Below are 20,428 nucleotides of genomic sequence, written 5' to 3'. Positions count from 1 at the left end.
AGAGCGAAGCAGTGAGGGTAGTAGATTCGCAAAATAGCGTCGTCGCGCACGGGGTTACGGGCGCGCGAAATGGCGCCTCGCACATGGCCACGGCGCCCACGCCCGCGACCGTAGTAGCGCCGCTTGTAGATTTGGACCTTTTTCTCATACAAATGAAGGCCCTTATGGCCCAGAATAGCGAGAAAATGAGGGAGGAAATGAGGGCTCAGAGTGAGCAATTAGGGGCAATGAGGGACGAAGCGAGGGCTCAGAGTGAGCAATTGGGGGTAATGGGAAACCAAATGGGGGTAATGAGGGACGAAGCGAGGGGTACCGGTGAGGGGTTAGACAATAATTTTAAGGGATTAGACAAGAAATTTGGGAAGTTAGACGACAAATTTGAGGGGTTAGACAACGGGATAAAAGAGGTGAAAAATGGGTTAATGGGGGTAGAAAATAGAATGGCTGCCCAGGAGAATCAGATAGAGGGAGTGAAAAATGGGTTAGAGGGGTTAGAAAACAGGATGGAAGGCAAATTGAGGGACATGAGGGACCAAGCGGAAAGGGAAGTTAACCAAATGGGGCAGCAGATAGAGGGGGTCAGAATGGGGGTAGAAGCCAAACTGGATGCTCACAGGGAGGAAATGGAGCAGCTGAGGGTGGCATCTGGGCAGGAGATGCAAGTGATGGGAGAGGAGATCAGAAGAGGTGTGAGTGAGGAGGTCGGAGGAGTGCGCGAGAGGAGGTGAGGCACTGTAAGGAGCGCATGGAGAAGGAGGTGAGAAAGGGGACTGTAAAATTGCAAGGTGGTATAGAGGAGTTGACGCTGGGAGTAGAACAACTGACAGTGGGACAAAAGGAGTTGGGGGACCAGGTAAAGAAGAACACAGCGGTAATAGAGGGTTTAAAATCGACACAGAAGGAGATGAAAAAGGACGTAGGGGTAATTAAAAAAGAGTGTCAGACGGTACATGAGGACTTGACGAGGAAAATGAACAAGGTGGTAGAGGTGATGGAGGTTAAAGAGCGGGAGGTGCGGGAGCACATAGAAAAAAATAAAGTGGAGTTAGAGGAAGAACTTAAAGGGGCGCACGAGGAGATGAAGGAGGTGAAGCAGAAATTAGAAGAAGTGGAAGAAGGGGTGAGCGAAATTAAGAAGCGACGGAGAGAGGATAAGAAAGAGATAAAAGAGGAGGTAAAAGAATTGGTCCAAAGTCTGTGTTTGGATCGTGATGATGTGCTCATTAACCGGATGAGGGATTCGCAGGTGATGGAGGAGAAGCGAAGAGAAAGAGGACCCGGTGTAAGTGGTGACCAATATGGTCGTGCGTATGATGCGCCAGGTGATTTAATAAGCTTGGGGGTCGAGATAGACCCGGGTGTTCGTGAGAGGCCGTTGGTGAGGTGTGCGACAGGTCTGGTGTGCGAAAAAGGAGGTGTGCGAGAAAGTCCGACTCTGGGGTGTGTGAGGAAAAAGTGCGTGCCAAGGAGTGAGGGTGCTGGCGAGAGTGAGTCGGTCGTAGCGCGTGTGCGAGTGAGCACATGGAAGCGCGGTGTGGTAAGTGTTACAGAGGGTGTGACGGGAGAGTGTGCGCAAGAGTGTGCGCGAGAAAGGTGTGTGACGGACAGGTGCATGGGGAAAGAGTGCGCTGTCAAAGGTAAGGAAGAATGCACGCCTGTGGTGAGTGTTACAGAGGGTGTGACGGGAGAGTGTGCGCGAGAAAGGTGTGTGACGGACGGGTGCATGAGGAAAGAGTGCGCTGTCGAGAGTGAGGGTGAGTGCGCTGTCAAAAGTGGAGGTGAGAGTAGTGAGAGTGACAAGGAGCGTGAGTTGGTGGTGACAGGTGAGAAAGGAAGCACACCTGGAATGGTAGAGCGTGTGTGGGAATGCACGCTGGAATTGGTAGTGAGGCACGTGGTTGGGTGTGCGAGTGAGGGCACACCTGTGATTGTCACAGAGGAGGTGACCGAGGAGGGGGCGCGAAGAGGTGTGTTGGTGAGGTGTGCGACCAACGAATGTGTGCCAAGGTGTTCGGTGGTCAGGTGTGTGACCAAGGCTGTGAGTGGAATGAGTGTACCTGGGTGTGTAAGGAAAGGTACGAGGAGCATGGGAACGGCTGGATGTGTGAGCAAGGAACGGGCTGCGGGGTGTAAGCATCCAGGTGACGCATCGACGGTAACCGGGTTAAAGGTTAGGTCGACTTTTAGCCGAAGCGGGCCCTCGGTGCGTGCCGGGCCTCGCTTTGAACGGCCGCGTCCGTGCTCCACAAGGCGGAGCGGGCAGGCCGATAGGAAGGGTCGTCATGGCGACCACTTTCTATTGAGACGTGCCGGCAGGTCGAGATCGGGACATTGGATGGCTCCACGCCGAGGTGGTGCGTGGGATCTCGGCCCGGGTAAGCCCCCGTCCCTGCACCGAATGCCGGACGCATCCAGCCGCTGGCACGGAACAACCCGCATTCATTGCTCGGCTTTACGAAGCCGGGCTTTGGACAGGAATTGGCGCACCGAGAGGCATTAGTGAGTAGACTGTGTGATGAGGTTAGTGTTTTGGCCCCGAAATTAGAGAAAAACAAAATTTGATGATTGGCAAAGGATTGGCAGTAATGATTGGCAGATGATGGGCAGTGGTTGGCAAATTTTTGATTTGTTGAAATTTGATGTGCAAAATTGGTAGTGGGAGATGCCCGATGTGGTGGGATGGCAACTCTGTCATCCCTCACAAAAGTGGGGCAAAGGAGCTATAGTTTATGGGGTGTATGGCAGTGAAAACTAGCCCGGGTGGGTTAGGATATTGATAGGGCCCTAGAAGATGACATCAGGTGACAAGATTTAAGTAGGAGACTTGATACCTGTAGTGGGGACGCAGGTAGATTAGTGTGGATTATAATGACGAGGGAGCGCAATAGTTTAAAGGGACGACTGGGAAGCGCGAGTTTCAGAGGGGAGTAGTTAGATGAGATGATGCTGTGTGAGAACTGGACAGGTGTGTGGAGCAGTGGATGAGTAGTGAGTGTTGTGGATCAGCGCGAATGCGCTTGGGGAGAGAAGGGTGCAGGTGGCACCAGGTGTGAGAGCACAGGTGTGCAAGTACAGGTGTGTGGAATAAATGGAGCAGAGAATGAGTGGTGTGGAGAGAGTTGGAGTAAGTGGTACGGAGTGGTGTGCATGGTGCGAAGGTGTGGATGGGGGAAGAGTGGACCCCTTTCACGAGTACCCGGGGCGGGTAGTGTAAGTGTTAGGTAGAGGGTATAGGTAAATTGTGGTTGGATATTGGCATTTGTGGTGCGGTTGCAGAATGGTATTGTGGATGGGTGCATTAGTGTTGTGGAAATGGCTGGGCGTGTAGCCTGTTAGTGTGTGTAGTTGGTTGGGCACTCCACCACTGTGAGGATGTCGGCCAGGTGAGGCCGCAGGTGGGCTCTGGGAGCCGGTAGAGTTGTGGATGGGGCCCGAGGATCCGGAGGACGGACCCGGGTAGCCCAGTGCCAGAGAGGGCACCGAGTGGGGAGAGCGCCAGAGGGCCTTCCCCAGGTAGTTAGGTTAGGGTAAGGAGCAGGTAAGCTCGGAGGCAACTGCAGTGGTGGAGGTGTGCAGGTGGGTAGACCTGCTGGGAGAGTTACACGTCGTGGCCCAGAAATTGTGCGAGGGCACCGGGAGATGAATCGGGGGAGTGAGACCCCAAATTGAAAAGCACCACAGTTTGGTCAATGGGAATTGGTTTTTAGAACCCATAGTGTAAGAGGGCCAATGGTTTGGCAGGAGAAAGACCCCGGGTAATGTAAAGTTGTTAAAGTCATTTAGGAAATAGTTAGGATTGATGAACCTGTCGCACCATACGCAGCCACTTACCTGTGGTGATGATGATGACTCCACACCTGTGTTTTCTTTGTTCTGTTGCAGGAAGTAAGGATTGCTGTTGGATTTGTGAGACGCATCACGACGTGGATGAGACATTGGGGTGATTCCATCTCTCCCTCCCTAGGAGGGACTGATGATGAATTGGTGATGGCAAATTATGATGTTGAGTTGGAAATGGCAAATTTGATTGGTTAGGAGGGAGAGAAGACGAATTTGGCTTATGGGAGGAACGGGGAAGACAGTAGGGACGTTTGTTGATTTGTAAAGTAGATGTTTATGGGTAGTGTTGTGTTTTGTGGATACAGTAAGGGGTAAGGGAGGGGCCATGTAGGTTACCTGGTGGGGGGGGGGGGCGTACGGTAGGAATGTACCTGTCTCACCTGGTTCCCATGTGCCCCTAGTGTGCATTACCTAATGTTGCGTGCACTTTTGCGCCCTTACCACCTTACTCACTTGTCTTCTTCTTTTGTCTCCCACCTCCGAGGATCTGGCTTTGGGGCAGAGAGAGAGGAGAGAGAGGTGCTGGCTCCGCAGTTGTGGGCCTGCACTTTCGCTGCTTGCTGCCGGGATCGATACACCATATGGACCGCAATGTTTGTGGCCGCCCACCATGGACCGCAGTCTTTTGCGGGCAAGCACCACCCGTTGATGGACCTATTGGTCAACGTGGCACCTATGCCATACAGGTGAACCACTAATAGTTGGCCCCCTGACGGCCACAATTTAGAAATGGACGCGGTTGGCGCCTTTCTTTATTTTTGAAGGAAGCCAGAACACCAAGTGCACCACACGAAGGCAAGACCAGCGGCAGAACATCGGCAGGCTGCGACACCACCGGTGACTATAAACACTTTATTGGTGCACTGGATGGTGCTGACTGTACATGATGGGGTGGTGCTTTTGGTGCTTGGAAGGGGTGCTCTGCACATTATTAAAGGCCGTAAGGCCACAGAGCACTCGTGGGTTGGTGTATCGATGCTGGCATGCGTGCTCTCTCTATGCATAACATCTGCATGTGTTCCTCCAAAAACAGGTCCTGGATCGTAGTGTAAATATCAGTGTAGTCTTATGTAAATAATGCTCCCTACCGGCTGTATGTTTAGTTGAGAATTCTTTCCGCGATTCGGTTATCCTGTGGGTGTGTTTCTGTGAGGAGAAGGGTGCAACGTCGCAGGGGGACATATTTACTCATTTGTGAACATCTGTAAAACTGTCGCACTCAGGGTAGAGTTAATAGTAGAGGGAACTACATCTGAGTGCCACACTAAAGTAGGTAAAAATTTATCGGGTCGGGACGCCCCGAGGGTAGAGAAGGGTGCAATGTTGCGGATATGGGATTTGGCCTCCATATCCGCTTGTAAATATTCCCCTATTTCCCCAATACTCCCCAACTATCCCCAATCCCCCATTCCCTAGTCCCATTGTCTGTAAACAACACTCTGTAGAACCGACCTTCCCCTTTTTCCCCCATTAAATGTCGTGCCCAGGTTCACCGCATCTCACGTAGACAACAATAGGACATCTTGCTAGTTATTCTTAGTCTATGTCAGTTAAGGACTCGTTTCCATTAATTCTGACTCTTCGTTGCACCAGAATGTGATTGTATGGCACCAGTAGTGAGTTTAGGACCTCCCCATACCACCTCCCATCTTCCTCATGAAACAACAACAACAACAACAACTACAACAACAGCGCGCGGGGAGTGTGCGTCCTCACTCCGGCTTGGTTAGCCGCCATTGCCCATGTGCGCCGACGGGGTTACCACGAAGGGGCTGACTGTCGGCCCCTCGTCAAGGGCGGAGCCCGGTAACCCCCCGCACCCAATAAGAAGCAACGGGCCGATTCCATCTGGGGCGGAGCTAACGAGCCGAGGGCGTGTCACTCCCCGCTGGATATACGCAGCCACTTACCGGACGTGACGTCAGATGCGCCCCCAGCTTGGAAAGAGAAGTCGCCACCTCCGAGCGCTGAGAGACCTCCCGCATCTCTGGACCGGACCGGGTCGATTCTGCCCCTGAGCCAAGGTGCACCTTGAGCCTCGACTACCTGCCCTTCCTTGCCATCAATCCCTGTGTGAGTCAGTTTTGTCCTGTTTATCTGTGGTCTGTCGGGGCTACTATAAGACCGTGATTAAGTGCCCACCTTCCTATGCTGTCCCTCTTGTCCTTGTAATCTAAACGTTCCGCATATCCCATATTATAACCTCCTCCGGAGGTCTTGAGAACTGTACCCCTGGTGTCGTGTCATTTAACCCAGCCGTTGTGTCCTTTCCTCAATTGATTTAGCGTAGCGCGACTCGGCCAACGTTCGAGTATAATCGGGTAAACTGTGCAGACGCGGTCATACCAAACCGCTCGGTAAACCAACATCCAAAACCGCGTCTGTAACAATATATATATATATATATATGCAGTATATATATATATATATACTGTATATATATATATATATATATATATATATATATATATATATATATATATATATATATATATATATATATATATATACAGACTTGGCATTTAATATGGAATATTTTTTTTGTGGGGGTGAACTTACTTTTCAAGATGTCTTAGAACCAAAAGTTCATTGGAATTACTAGGGCATGCCCGTACTATATATATATCTAAAATTATATCCCCCCCCTCTATTTACATGAAATGGTTTGGTCCATTCGCAAAGCCAAAGCGAACGGCTTGCGAGTACGGTGACAATCCCCCCCCCTCTATTTACATGAAATGGTTTGGTCCAAAGCGAACGGCTTGCGAGTACGGTGACAATCCCCCCCCTCTATTTACATGAAATGGTTTGGTCCAAAGCGAACGGCTTGCGGAGTTTGGTAAAGAAATCGCCATAGCGTGCACAAACGCGCAGGAAAGCGAAAGAATCGCAAATTAGTTTTAATTAGTTTTAAAACATAGTTTAACGCCAACATAGCGGCAACATAGTTTGCCAACGTGAAATAAATGAATACGCTCTCAAATGTGCCGTCCGAGGCAGAGTCTGTTCGCCACGTTCGGCACACGTGATAACTCGCTGCTCTCTGATTGGTTGAATCGTTTTTTGGACATAGCTCGGTAACTACTTCTCCGATTAATATGAAACCTTGAAAAGGCACATCCTCGGGTCCCCAGCAATATACCTGGCAAGTTTCAAGTATATCGGACCCGTGGTTGTCGAGAAACAGCGGTCACAGACAAACATACACACAGAGATTACTGGAATTATAGATAGATGTTGAAATTATTCTAGATTTTGTTAATGTGACCGTTAAAAGAAACCAAAACCACATTTGACATTTCGAAACAAATAAATTGATCCTTGAAAGTGATGTAAACTGATATCGAACTCAATTCATGGACAGTACTGTGTTAAACTTCTGTACGTTTTCCAGAAGTATCTGTATTTTGCACATTAGCCAAAATTTTTTTATAACAAAAACAAAAGTTAAATTACGACTGGGATTACGGACAGTAAAATTACAGTTCAGTACTTCGTGTAACCCCCACGAGCATTCAGGAGAGCACGTACACGTTGAGGCATGCTGTTCACGAGATTTGCCAAGGTTTGGACAGGAATCGCTTGCCATGCAGTGACAATAGCCTGCTGCAATTCATGCACAGAGGTCAGCTGCTGGTCCAAGTGGTCGATTTGACGCGTTAATTCTGCCCACAAGTTCTCTATCGGATGCATATCCGGGGACATGGCAGGCCATTCCATATGCTCTACACCACAGTCAGCAAGAAAGTGTTGGATCATGCGAGCACGATGAGGCCGTGCATTGTCATCTTGGAAGACAAAGTTTCCTCGAAATGCTGCACGAGCAAATGGAAGCAATGTTTCTTCCAGAATGGCCATGTGCTTGAACTGGTTCAGGTTTCCATTCAGAACAACCAGGTCAGTTTTGCCCCCTGCATGAAAAGCAGCCCAAATGGTCACCCCACCACCTCCAGCTTGGACTCTTGGCACTATACAATCTTTGTTGTAGGCTTCATGCACTTGTCTGCACACTCGGACGCGACCATCTTGACGATAGACCAGAAATCTAGACTCGTCACTGAAGATCACATGATTCCAGTGTCCTGGCTGCCATTGACGGTGCTCTCTGGCCCACTGCAATCGGTGCTGGCGGTGTTGTCTGGTCAGGCGTGGCTTTCTCAGGGGATGCCTGGCACGATAGCCTGCTTGAACCAGTCTTTGGTTGACTAGCCTTCTGGATACAGGCACATTTGTCAGTTGCTGCCACTCAGCCCTAAGCCGATTAGCTGACTTGGTACGGCCATTGCGGACTAACCGGTGCAGCTGGCGATGATCCCTCCTTGTGGTTCTGCGGGGACGTCCTGGCCTCGGTATTGGAGTAGGGACACCCTCTGAGCATTTCGTTTCAGGATCTTTGACAACAGACCTTGAGTGATGCCATACTGCTGAGCAATAGCACGCTGTTTCATGCCGTAATTTCGTAAAGCCACCACTCCATGACAAACAGCATTGTCGAGTTGACGGACCATCTCCAGAGGAAACGGCAATAACTTTTGGAGACGTGCAGCAGTTGTTTTCCACTAATACAGAACGCAACAACCCTTGTATACCTGACTGTGAAGCCAATCATGAAATGCACCTGTCCGTACATTTTGCCACGCCACCTGTGATATAATCCTGTTGTTGACTTCTTGCTGCGACAGACAATCAGTGACATGGTTCTTTTAACAAATAAATCACCAAAGTGTAAAAGAAACTCACTAGATTGATATACTGAGTTAAGAAAGTAAACCCAAGTCAAGAAAAAAAAAAATTCCATATTAAATGCCAAGTCTGTATATATATATATATACAGTCACGTGAAAAAGTAAGTACACCCCACGTAAAGTTTTGATTTTTTCAACATATTTCAACATACAGCTATTTGATCTTCATTTCAACAATATTGATAGATAAAGGTATCATGATAAAGGTAATATAAGAAATATCATGAGACATTTACATTTTGTAGTCCATTGTATAATTTAAATAAACATAAATGCAAATTTTGCATGTGGAAAAAGTAAGTACACCCTTGGCTCCAATAGGTGGTATTGCCCCCTTTGGCAGAAACAACCTCAAGTAGGCGTTTCTTATAACTGTCTACCAGTCTCTGACATCGACTGGGAGAAATTTTTGCCCACTCCTCCATGCAGAATTCTTTCAGCTGTGCGATGTTTGAGGGGTTTCTTGCATGCACAGCTCGTTTCAAATCCCCCCACAACATCTCGATGGGATTTAGATCCGGGCTTTGACTTGGCCATTCCAGAACCCTCCATTTCTTTCTTTTCAGCCATTCCTTGGTGGATTTACTGGTATGTTTAGGGTCATTGTCATGTTGCAAGGTCCTCCTTCGGTTGAGCTTCAACTTTCCGACAGATGGCCTCACATTATCATTAAGCACCCTCTGGTACAATGAAGAATTCATAGTGGATTCTATGATGGTGAGCTGCCCAGGCGCTGATGCAGCAAAACTGCCCCAAACCATAATATTTCCACCACCATGCTTTACAGTTGGTATCAGGTTCTTGTGGTCAAATGCTGTCTTTGGTTTTCGCCAAACATGTCTTCTGGTACTGTGGCCAAATAGCTCTACCTTGGACTCATCTGTCCAGAGCACATTGTTCCAGAAGTGTTGGTCTTTTTGCCGAGGTGTTCATTGGAAAACTTTAGTCTTGCCCTGATGCTCTTTCTGGACAGCAAAGGTTTCCTCCTGGCACACCTCCCATGTAGATCAAATTTGTGCAGCCTCTTTCTAATTGTAGACTCATGCACTTTGGCATTAACAGTGGTAAGAGCTACCTGTAGGTCCCATGATGACATTCTGGGGTTCTTAAAGACTTCTTTCAGCATCTTGCGGTCTGCTCTCGGGCTGAACTTGCTGGGGCGGCCTGGCCTAAACAAGTTGGCAGTTGTTTGGAATCTTCTCCACTTGAAGATGATCTTCTGGACAGTCGAATGATTGATTTCAAATTGTTTGGAGATCTTTTTAAATCCCTTCCCAGACTCGTAGGCATCTATAACCTTTTTTCTGAAGGCCTCAGAGAGCTCTTTTGATCTAGGCATGGCGATGCCGCACACTTCAACAACAAAGAGCAAACCAAACTAAATGTCTGAGGTTTAAATAAGACAGGTTCCTCCAATATCCTCTCTAACGATGTTCTAATCATTTGCACCTGGTGCTGGTGCACCTTATTCTAATTTTAGGTATTTGAAGTAGTGATAAATGTAAGGGTGTACTTACTTTTTCCACATGCGAAATTTGCATTGATGTTTATTTAAATTATACAATGGACTACAAAATGTAAAAGTTTCATGATATTTGTTGTATTATATCACCTTTATCTATCAATATTGTTGAAATGAAGATCAAATAGCTGTATGTTGAAATATGTTGAAAAAGTCAAAACTTTACATGGGGTGTACTTACTTTTTCACGTGACTGTATAATATATATATCAAGTATATCGGATGAAAATTGACGATATATTTGACCTTGACCTTTGACCTCAAAATCAATAGTCTTCTACCTTGTCACTACCTGTATCAGGGGGTTAAGTTTTTTGAATATCAGAATAAAAATGTGACCAATAGGTGATTGACACAGATACAAACAGAATAACAGATGAGACCAATCTTCGATTTTGCAAGTAACAACCAAACAAACAAACAGGTTGAATACATAACCTCTGTTCACCTTCGGTGGCGGAGGTCGTAATATATGAATTACTTTTTATGGTTTAGAAAAAATTCAGACTCTATATGCCATAAGAGCAAAGCATATGTACGTCATTCATGATGGGTGAGGAATGATTGTAACGGAAGAAGTTGAATATGCAAACTCTGTCAACTTTCCATGTGCTTGGCAAAGACATGGCAAACAGTGATATTGACCACCAAAATTAACATATTTCTGCGACAGCCTCACCAAGATCTCCAACTCTTGCAGCTGAGCCTGCTTCTTCTCGGTGGTTATTCTCAGCTTCATGGGAATTGTGTAATCGGCTGCAGATTTCAGCTTGAAATCCAGTATAGTTTCCTTGGTCATCTGAATGGCTGCAACGACCTTGGGGTCCTCGAATGAATTGTCTGGACGGGCTGCCATTCTGTGCAGAAAACGAAGTAAGGATCTTTCAGCTTTGATTGTGGCAAAAGTGTTTAATTGCAGAACACACACACACAATGCGATTTTAATTGAAATTTCAATCCAAAGAGTTGGAGCACTCACAGCCTGCTCCACTGCCACTTGCGCTCTTCCTGGTATTCCCGAATGTTTTTGACCCGGGCATCAGTTTTGCAAACCTGCTCTGAGTGGTGAAGGGCGAGTTCCTTAACATCTCTTGATTGTCTTTGTTCACACAGAGCTCCTGTAATCCAAAGTGGTGAATAAAATCAGGCGTGCATGTATGCATTGTGATCAGATGAGTTGAGCCATCTTGTGAGATAAAATACTTATCTTTCTTGCCATCTAGCAGTGAGCTTGGCCTCTGACCCCCAGATCCAGCCTCTTGTGCCTTGCCCTCTGCTGTTGGGGTGATGCCGTTGCATGTTGGGAGTTTCCGTTCATCTTCTGGCAATGAAGACTGGCAGTAGGTGGATACCTCGTGGAGCCCATCAAATGAATGCAACACAATAAGTTCGTATTCTTCAGACGCCTTGAAACTACAAAAAGGTCACAGGAAAAACGTTTTAAAACGATATAACTTGATATTGCAATTTCACAGTAAATGACAATTATGTCATTTGTATACATTGTCACAAATGACAATTAAATGAATATAAAATTGTATTGATAAAGGGGTTATATATACATGTATATATATTTATATTTATATATATATATATATATAAATATATAAAAATATATACTGTATACATATATATCCATATACACAGAAATATATACTGTATACATATATATCCATATACACAGAAATATATACTGTATACATATATATCCATATACACATAAATATATACTGTATACATATATATCCATATACACAGAAATATATACTGTATACATATATATCCATATACACAGAAATATATACTGTATACATATTGTTGCGGATATGGGATTTACATCCATCCATATCCGCTTGTAAATATTCCCCTATTTCCTCAATACTTCCCAACTATCCCCAATCCCCCATTCCCTAGTCCCATTTTCTGTAAACAACACTCTGTAGACCCGACCTCCCCCTATTTCCCCCATTAAATGTCGTGCCCAGGTTCACCGCATCTCATGTAAGACAACTATAGGACATCTTGCTAGTTATTCTTAGTCTATGTCAGTTAAGGACTCGTTTCCATTAATTCTGACCCTTCGTTGCACCAGAATGTGATTGTATGGCACCGTTAGGAAGTTTAGGACCTCCCAATACCTCCCCGCAGCTCTTCCTCACAGTTCAACAACAACAACAACAACAACAACAACAACAACAACGAGCGCAGGAAGTGCGCGTCCTCACTCCGGCTTGGTTGGTAGGGGGTGTTGGGAGGGCACCAGGCCTTCCCAACGAGCCGCCATCGAACATGTGCTCGACGGGGTTACCAAATAGGGGCTCCCTGTCAGCTCCTCGTCAAGGGCGGAGCCCGGTAACCCCCGCACCCAATGGAAGCGGCGGACCGGCCCCAGTGGGGCGGAACCAACCAGCCGAGGGCGTGTCACTCCCCGCTGAGCATGCGCAGTGAGGGGGAGGGGACGTCAGATGCGCGCTGAGCATGGAGAAAGAAAGACGTCCCCTCCGAGCGCTGTGACACCTCCCCGCATCTTCTGGACCGTGCTTTATCCTGTCCCCGAGCCAAGGTGCACCTTGTGCTATCGACCTACCTGTCCCTTCCTGCCATCAATCCCTGTGTAAGTCTGCCTTGTTCCGTTTGTCTGTGGTCTGTCTGGGCTAAGATAAGACGGTAATTAAGTGCCCATCTCTTCTGTGTCTTTACCTCACTGCCTTGTAATCTACCCCTTTTCTCCACCACTGTAATTATACCCTCCTCCGGAGGTCTTGAGAACTGTACCCCTTGCGTCGTTTCCTCTTTCCCAGTCGTCGTGTCCTTTCTATCATTGATTTGGCATAGCGCGATTTGGCCAACGTCTGGGTGAATCGGGTGAGTTGGGGAAGAATCGGGGGAACTGTTCGGTCGCGGTAATACCAACCACTCGGTAAATAACATCTTTAACCGCGTCCGCAACATAAAAAGTATAAAAACAGTATAACCGCAGTATAAAAATATATACTGTATACATATATATCCATATACACAGAAATATATACTGTATACATATATATCCATATACACAGAAATATATACTGTATACATATATATCCATATACACATAAATGTATACTGTATACATATATATCCATATACACAGAAATATATACTGTATACATATATATCCATATACACAGAAATATATACTGTATACATATATATCCATATACACTGAAATATATACTGTATACATATATATCCATATACACATAAATGTATACTGTATACATATATATCCATATACACATAAATGTATACTGTATACATATATATCCATATACACAGAAATATATACTGTATACATATATATCCATATACACATAAATATAATAATAATAATAATAATTCATTTATTTTGTATAGCGCTTTTCCAGAAGCCCAAAGGCGCTTTGACAGAGTGGAAAACATAATGCATAACAATACATGAAAACAACAATTGCAAAAAGACAAGAATCAAGAAAACAAACAGCAGCGATATACGGCATATATATAAGACAAGAATCAAAAAGACAAGACAAGAATCAATAGGGAAATATTTAAAGCAAAAGGAGGGAGAAGGAGAAGAGATAGTCAGGGGTTAAATGCTGTGGGTTGAATGTTGAATGCAGCGTTGAACAGGTGGGTCTTTAGTGATGTTTTGAATGTGGTGAGTGAGGAGGAGTCTCTGATGGTGTGAGGTAGTGAGTTCCAGAGGGTGGGAGCAGCGATGGAGAAGGCCCTGTCCCCCCAGGATCTGAATTTGGTCCGGATGGAGGGGGTCAGGAGGTTGGTACCAGCAGAGCGGAGGTTGCGGGTGGGAGTGTGTCTGGAGAGGAGGTCAGCCAGGTAGGATGGGGCCAGGTTATGGAGGGCTTTGTATGTCAAGAGGAGGATTTTGTACTGGATTCTCTGGGGGATGGGGAGCCAGTGAAGCTTGTAAAGGACGGGGGTGATGTGGTCACGGGTCCGGGAATGAGTGAGTAGACGGGCAGCGGAGTTCTGAATGTATTGGAGTTTATTGGTGATTTTTGAGGGTGAACCATAGAGGAGGCTATTGCAGTAGTCCAGACGGGAGGTGATGAAGGCGTGGATGAGGGTTTCTGCAGCCGTGGAGGAGAGGGATGAGCGGAGACGGGCAATGTTTTTCAGGTGAAAGAAGGCTGACTTTGTGATCTGTTTAGTGTATTTGTCGAAGGAAAGGGTTTGGTCAAAGATGACGCCAAGATTCCGGATGTGAGGGGAGGTGGATACTGGGATACCGTCGATGTTGAGGGCAAAGTTATGGGTGGATTTTGTGAGCGTTTTTGGGCCAATGATGATTATTTCAGATTTATCACAGTTAAGCTTGAGGAAGTTGATTTGAAGCCAGGATTTTATTTCAGTGATGCAGTTTGTCAGGATAGAGTGGGTGTCGGTGGAGACGGACTTGGTGGAGATGAAAAGCTGGATGTCATCGGCGAAGCAGTGGAATTGGAGACCATGACGGCGGATTAAGTGACCGAGCGGGGACAGGTAAAGGATGAAGAGGAGGGGGCCAAGAACTGAACCTTGGGGGACACCTTGGGGGAGGGGAGCAGTGGGGGATTTGCAGTTATTGATGGAGATGAACTGGCATCTGTCAGAGAGGTATGATTTAATCCAAGAGAGGGCAGTGCCGGTGACGTTAAAGGTGGATTCAAGTCGGGTGAGGAGGATAGTGTGATCGATGGTGTCAAAGGCAGCGCTGAGGTCGAGGAGGACGAGAATGTTGAGGTTGCCAGCGTCAGAGGAGAGGAGAAGGTCGTTGGTGATTTTGAGGAGAGCAGTTTCAGTACTGTGGTTGGAGCGGAATCCGGATTGGAATGTTTCATACAAGTTATTGGCAGAGAGATGATGTTTGAGTTGAGTGGCTACAGCGCGTTCCAAAACTTTTGACTGAAAGGGTAGGTTGGAGATGGGTCTGAAGTTGTTTAGGGTGTCAGGGTTTAGACCAGGTTTTTTTAGAATGGGGGTAACAGCAGCAATTTTGAGGGAAGGTGGGACGATGCCTGTAGACAGGGAGGAGTTTATTGTTGCAATGATAAGTGGAGAGAGAGCAGGGAGGGAGGCTTTGACAAAGCTGGAGGGGATGGGGTCAAGAGTGCAGGTGGCAGTTTTCATTCCTATGAGGAGTTCAGAGAGGTCAGTAGGAGAGATTGGGGAGAACCGAGACAGGGGATGGCAGGACAAGGGGGGGCAGGTGGTTGGAGGGGGAGCGGGTGCGGCGGTGGTCAAGCTGTTGTAGATGTTGTCAATTTTGCGTTGGAAGAAAGAGAGGAAGGAGATGCAGTTGTCTACTGTGAATGACTGGGTGGTGGTGTTCAGGGGGCGGAGGAGTTTGTTTATTGTCGAGAAGAGTGCTTTTGGGTTTCCGGAGCCAGAGTGGATAATTTGAGAGTAGTAGGCAGAGCGGGCGCGGGAGAGGGCATCTTTGTAGTGTTGTATGTGGTCCTTGTAGGCTTGGGAGTGAACTGTGAGACCCGTTTTATTGCGGAGTCTTTCAAGTTGGCGAGCACGAGTTTTCATCAGGTGGAGTTCAGGGGTAAACCAGGGAGCAGAATGGGTGAAAGAAACTGTTTTGGTTTTTACAGGCGCAAGCTGGTCAAGGCAGGAGGAGAGAGTGTGGTTGTAGTAGTCAGTGAGGTCGGAAGGGGTGTGGAGGTCAATGAAGGGAGAAGTGGACATTTTTTCAGAGAGGGTGGATGAGAATGAGGTAGGTGAAAGAGCGTTTAGCTTACGGAAGTTGATTGTGCGATAATGCCTTGGTGTTGGGGCGGGGATGTTGATGGTCAGAGTGATGGCTAAGTGGTCAGAGAGGGTGAGGTCGGAGCCATAGAGATGGTGCAAATTTAATCCAGTGGAGCAGACAAGGTCCAAAATGTGACCACGGATATGGGTAGGAAAGTCGACATGTTGAGTGAGGTTAAAGCAGGTGAGTAAATCAGTGAAGTCAGTGGTTATTGTGGAGTCAGTGGAGTCCATGTGGATATTGAAATCACCAAGGAGGAGGATTGAGGGGGAGAGGGAACATAGCTGGGTCAGAAAGTAGGAGAAGTCAGACAGGAATGATGGGTGTGGTTTGGGAGGGCGGTAGACGACAGCCATGACTGACTGCGTGTGACCAGAGAGTTTTAAAGCCAGGTGTTCAAATGATGGAGCAGATGAGATGGAGATGAGGTTGGTCTTGATGTCTTGACGGTGGATAACGGCAATTCCACCACCTCGGCCCTCCGAGCGTGGTTTATTGACGTAGGAATATCCATTGGGTGTGGTGAGGTTGAGTGTGTAGTAGTCCAGAGGTTGTTGCCAGGTTTCGGTGAGACAGAGAAAGTCCAGTTTGTTATCCAGGATGTATTCGTTCAGGATGAGGCATTTATTGTTGAGGGACCGGGTGTTGAACAGGGTGAGCTTGATGTTGTTTTGAACAGCAGGGATGAATTCAGGTGATTTAGCCAGGGTTCGTAGGCAAGAGGTGCGATCGTGTGGGTTGCTGTGACCAGGTGCGCTGGGACGAAGAGTGAGAGTGCGCTGAGCCGACCAGAGGACGGGGATGGAGTGACCTGATTGCAAATAAACAAACTTGCGACCGGAGCCACGGTGAATGTACCTGGGTCGTCGGAGGAGTCCATTTGATTTGATGGCAGAGATGCATGATGGGGTGGAGCGGGTATTGAGCAGAAGAAGCCTTGCGGCGGAGTACTTCAGAGCCATGCCAGGCAGGAGCGAAGGGACGAGTACGAGGCCAAGGTCGAGGAGGCAAAGCGGCAAACGCAGCGGCAAACGCAGCGGCAAACGCAGCGGCAAACGACTGCAGCCGCTAATCAAGACCACAGCGGCAAACAAGGCCACAAGGCCACCGGCAAACAAGGCCACGGCCACAATCAACGGGAGCGGGCCTTTCGAATTCCGTATTCCGTACCATCAAAAGCAGATTCCGTTATCCAGCCGGAGAACACGCGGCACGTGCGGGTGTGAAAAGGCAGGACAGGTGTGAGATGTCAGGTCAGAAAGGTAGAAGCAGACCCTGTACATCCATCCAGTCGGAGAAGCGGCGAATATGCAACGCCAGCGTCCTCTCGCAACCGAACCCGGAACCCGGAACCACCACAATATATACTGTATACATATATATCCATATACACATAAATATACACTGTATACATATATATACATATACTCATAAATATGAGTATGTACGATATACATATACTTTATACATATATATTCCTCCATTTATGTACTTTATACATATACACATAAATACGAGTACATATATATCCATATACACATAAATATATACTGTATACATATATATCCATATACACATAAATATATACTGTATACATATATATCCATACACACATAAATATATACTGTATACATATATATACATATATTCGTAAATATGAGTAGGTACTATATACATATACTTTTTTTATATGTATACTTTGTATGTACATATACTTTTTTTTTTACTTTTTTTTTTTACTATATACATATACTATATACTATATATACTATATACATACATATACTATATATATACATACATATACTATACATACATATACATATACTATATACATATACTTACTATATACATATATATATACTTTTTTTTCCTTCTTTTTTTTCTTTTTTTTTTTACTATATACATATACTTTATACATATATATTCCTCCATTTATGTACGTTATACATATACACATAAATACGAGTGTATATATACTAGCTTGGCGAGCCGTCGTTACTGAGGAACGGGTTTATTTCAGCTGAGGATAATGACTGTACCTGAGTTGCTGTGTTGTCATGATTTACACCAATCATAATACAAACAATTATTTTGCACAAATTTATTTGTTGTGTTTGTGATATTACATTTTTATAAGCAACTTAGGTTGAAGATTTAGATTGAAACAATATATATAATTAAAAAAAGAACCCCTCAGCACATACATACGGGAGGGGTAGGTGCACACTGGAAGTTTGGGACGATTACACCTCACCACCACGTAATTCAAAACACCTCACCACCAAGTAATTCAAAACACCTCACTACCACGTAATTCAAAACACCTCACCACCAAGTAATTCAAAACACCTCACCACCAAGTAATTCAAAACACCTCACCACCAAGTAATTTAAAACACCTCACCACCACGTAATTTAAAACACCTCACCACCACGTAATTCAAAACACCTCACTCCCATGTAATTTAAAACACCTCACCCCCACCAAATTTAAAACACCTCACCCCCATGTAATTCAAAACACCTGACCACCACGTAATTCAAAACACCTCACCACCACATCATTTAAAACACCTCACCCCCATGTAATTCAAAACACCTCACCACCACATAATTTAAAACACCGCACCCCCATATAATTTAAAACACCTCACCCCTCCTAATTTAAAACACCTCACCACCACATAATTTAAAACACATCACCACCAAGTAATTTAAAACACCTCACCCCCATGTAATTTAAAACACCTCACCCCCACCAAATTTAAAACACCTCACCACCACATAATTCAAAACACCTCACCCCCATGTAATTCAAAACACCTTACCACCATGTAATTCAAAACACCTCACCACCACGTAATTAAAAACACCTCACCACCACATAATTTAAAACACCTCACCACCACGAAATTCAAACACCTCACTACCACGTAATTTAAAACACCTCACCACCAAGTAATTCAAAACGCCTCACCACCACATGATTTAAAAACACCTCACCACCACATAATTCAAAATACCTCACCACCACGTGATTCAAAACCACCACCACGTTGTTAAAAACACTTCACAACCACGGAAACAAAAGTTTCAGGGAGTAGTTTAGTGACAACAGACATTGCCCAGATATGTAGATATAGATAAATGACTGGACCTGAGTTGCAGTTTTGTCATGGTTTACACCAATCATAATTCAAACAATCATAATGCACAAATGTATTTGTAATATACGTGATATTACATTTTATAAACAATTGAAGTTGAAAACTTAAGTTGAAAAAAACTAAATTTCCCAAACAAATTCCCCCAAAAAATTATAATAATAATTGGAAAAATTTTCAAGAAAATACCCTTAGGACATACCGACGGGAGAAATAGGTGCATACCAGGAGTTTGATACGCTTTCACAAAAGTTTGAGGGAGTAGTTCAGTGACAAGACAAGACAACACAGACACTGCATAGATATATATATATATATATATATATATATATATATATATATATATATATATATATATATATATATATATATATATATATATATATATACAGTATACGTATATACACACGTAGAAAGAAAGGCGATTTTAAAAAATCATTCTAATGTACAAACTGCTGGGAATGATTGCCATTACCGTTTCCTTAGTTTATTTAAAGAAATTTGCTCTCTCTGGTCCCAGGAGAGCACCTGGCACCTCTCTTCCACCTGCTTTGAGAAAAGGTCCCGCAGCTTCTCTTTAATTCCTCGACACATGTCAAAGTCCTTGGAGAATGGGAAAAATTCACGAGACCAATGCACAAAGCATCATATTACTTTTTTTTTTTTTCTGCTCCGGTTTTTTCAAGCATCATATCACAAAAGACAGCACAATTACTTTATGAAAACTTAAAGCTGAGACTTTATCAACATGAACTCCCTGAAATGGCATACTTGTTACTTTAACCATGAAAGTACACCTCAAATGTAACTCCTACTTGTTGTTACGCCAACAGGTGGCTAATTGTCCTTTGGGTGTTTGGTGTTCTCGTGTAAGTATTTGCCTCAATCCCATGTTACTATGCTGATTTATCTGTAATCTAGTTACATTCTGGAAGTTCATGCAACGGTTCAATGTAAGCCACAAATAGGATATCCTCTGTCTTGTCAAAGCCTTCACTTAATGAATGTGAACTTCACATGCCCTCCAAGGCCTATGTTTGTAGTTCGATGAAGTATTTTTCTCCCCGATCGACTCGTGCCCCCACATTACTCCCCAAACTCCTGGATGCTGGGAAATTCGAAGCTCTCAACATAATTGGCATCTTCGACAAAGAAGCAGAGGCACAGCGCCAGTTGCTCTGTCATTGCAGGCAGGTCGGAGGCCTCTGTTTTCTATCACCTCTCTCCTGGTCTTGCTCCCTCTGCTCTATCAGGCTTTTACCACTCTATGCATTCTTCCAGTAATCCGCTGCTTGTTTAACTTCCAAAATCCAGGCTATACTGCTCCCATCCACTCCTTTGTTCCAATTTATCCTACTGTTGAAAGCACTTCCTC

The 20,428-nt window shown here is 45.3% G+C and overlaps 1 protein-coding gene across 1 annotated transcript in view; it reads right to left on the bottom strand.

The window, feature by feature from the left end:
• CFAP44 (cilia and flagella associated protein 44) overlaps nucleotides 1–20,428 on the bottom strand; it is a 118,265-nt gene that overhangs the window by 19,297 nt on the left and 78,540 nt on the right. The window contains exons 19-22 of the mRNA XM_068103426.2: nucleotides 19,529–19,656; nucleotides 11,317–11,520; nucleotides 11,087–11,227; nucleotides 10,787–10,964 (exon numbers count right to left, since the gene is read on the bottom strand). Of these exons, the coding sequence (XP_067959527.2) occupies nucleotides 10,787–10,964; nucleotides 11,087–11,227; nucleotides 11,317–11,520; nucleotides 19,529–19,656 (651 nt within the window). The remainder of the gene's footprint in view (nucleotides 1–10,786; nucleotides 10,965–11,086; nucleotides 11,228–11,316; nucleotides 11,521–19,528; nucleotides 19,657–20,428) is intronic.

Source organism: Myxine glutinosa, chromosome 6 (assembly GCF_964187855.1).
Source record: "Myxine glutinosa chromosome 6, kmMyxGlut1.1, whole genome shotgun sequence".
Classification (NCBI taxonomy): Eukaryota; Metazoa; Chordata; class Myxini; order Myxiniformes; family Myxinidae; genus Myxine; species Myxine glutinosa.
The sequence above is the reverse complement of the archived record's forward strand: the minus strand, read 5'-3'. Positions and strand labels throughout refer to the sequence as shown.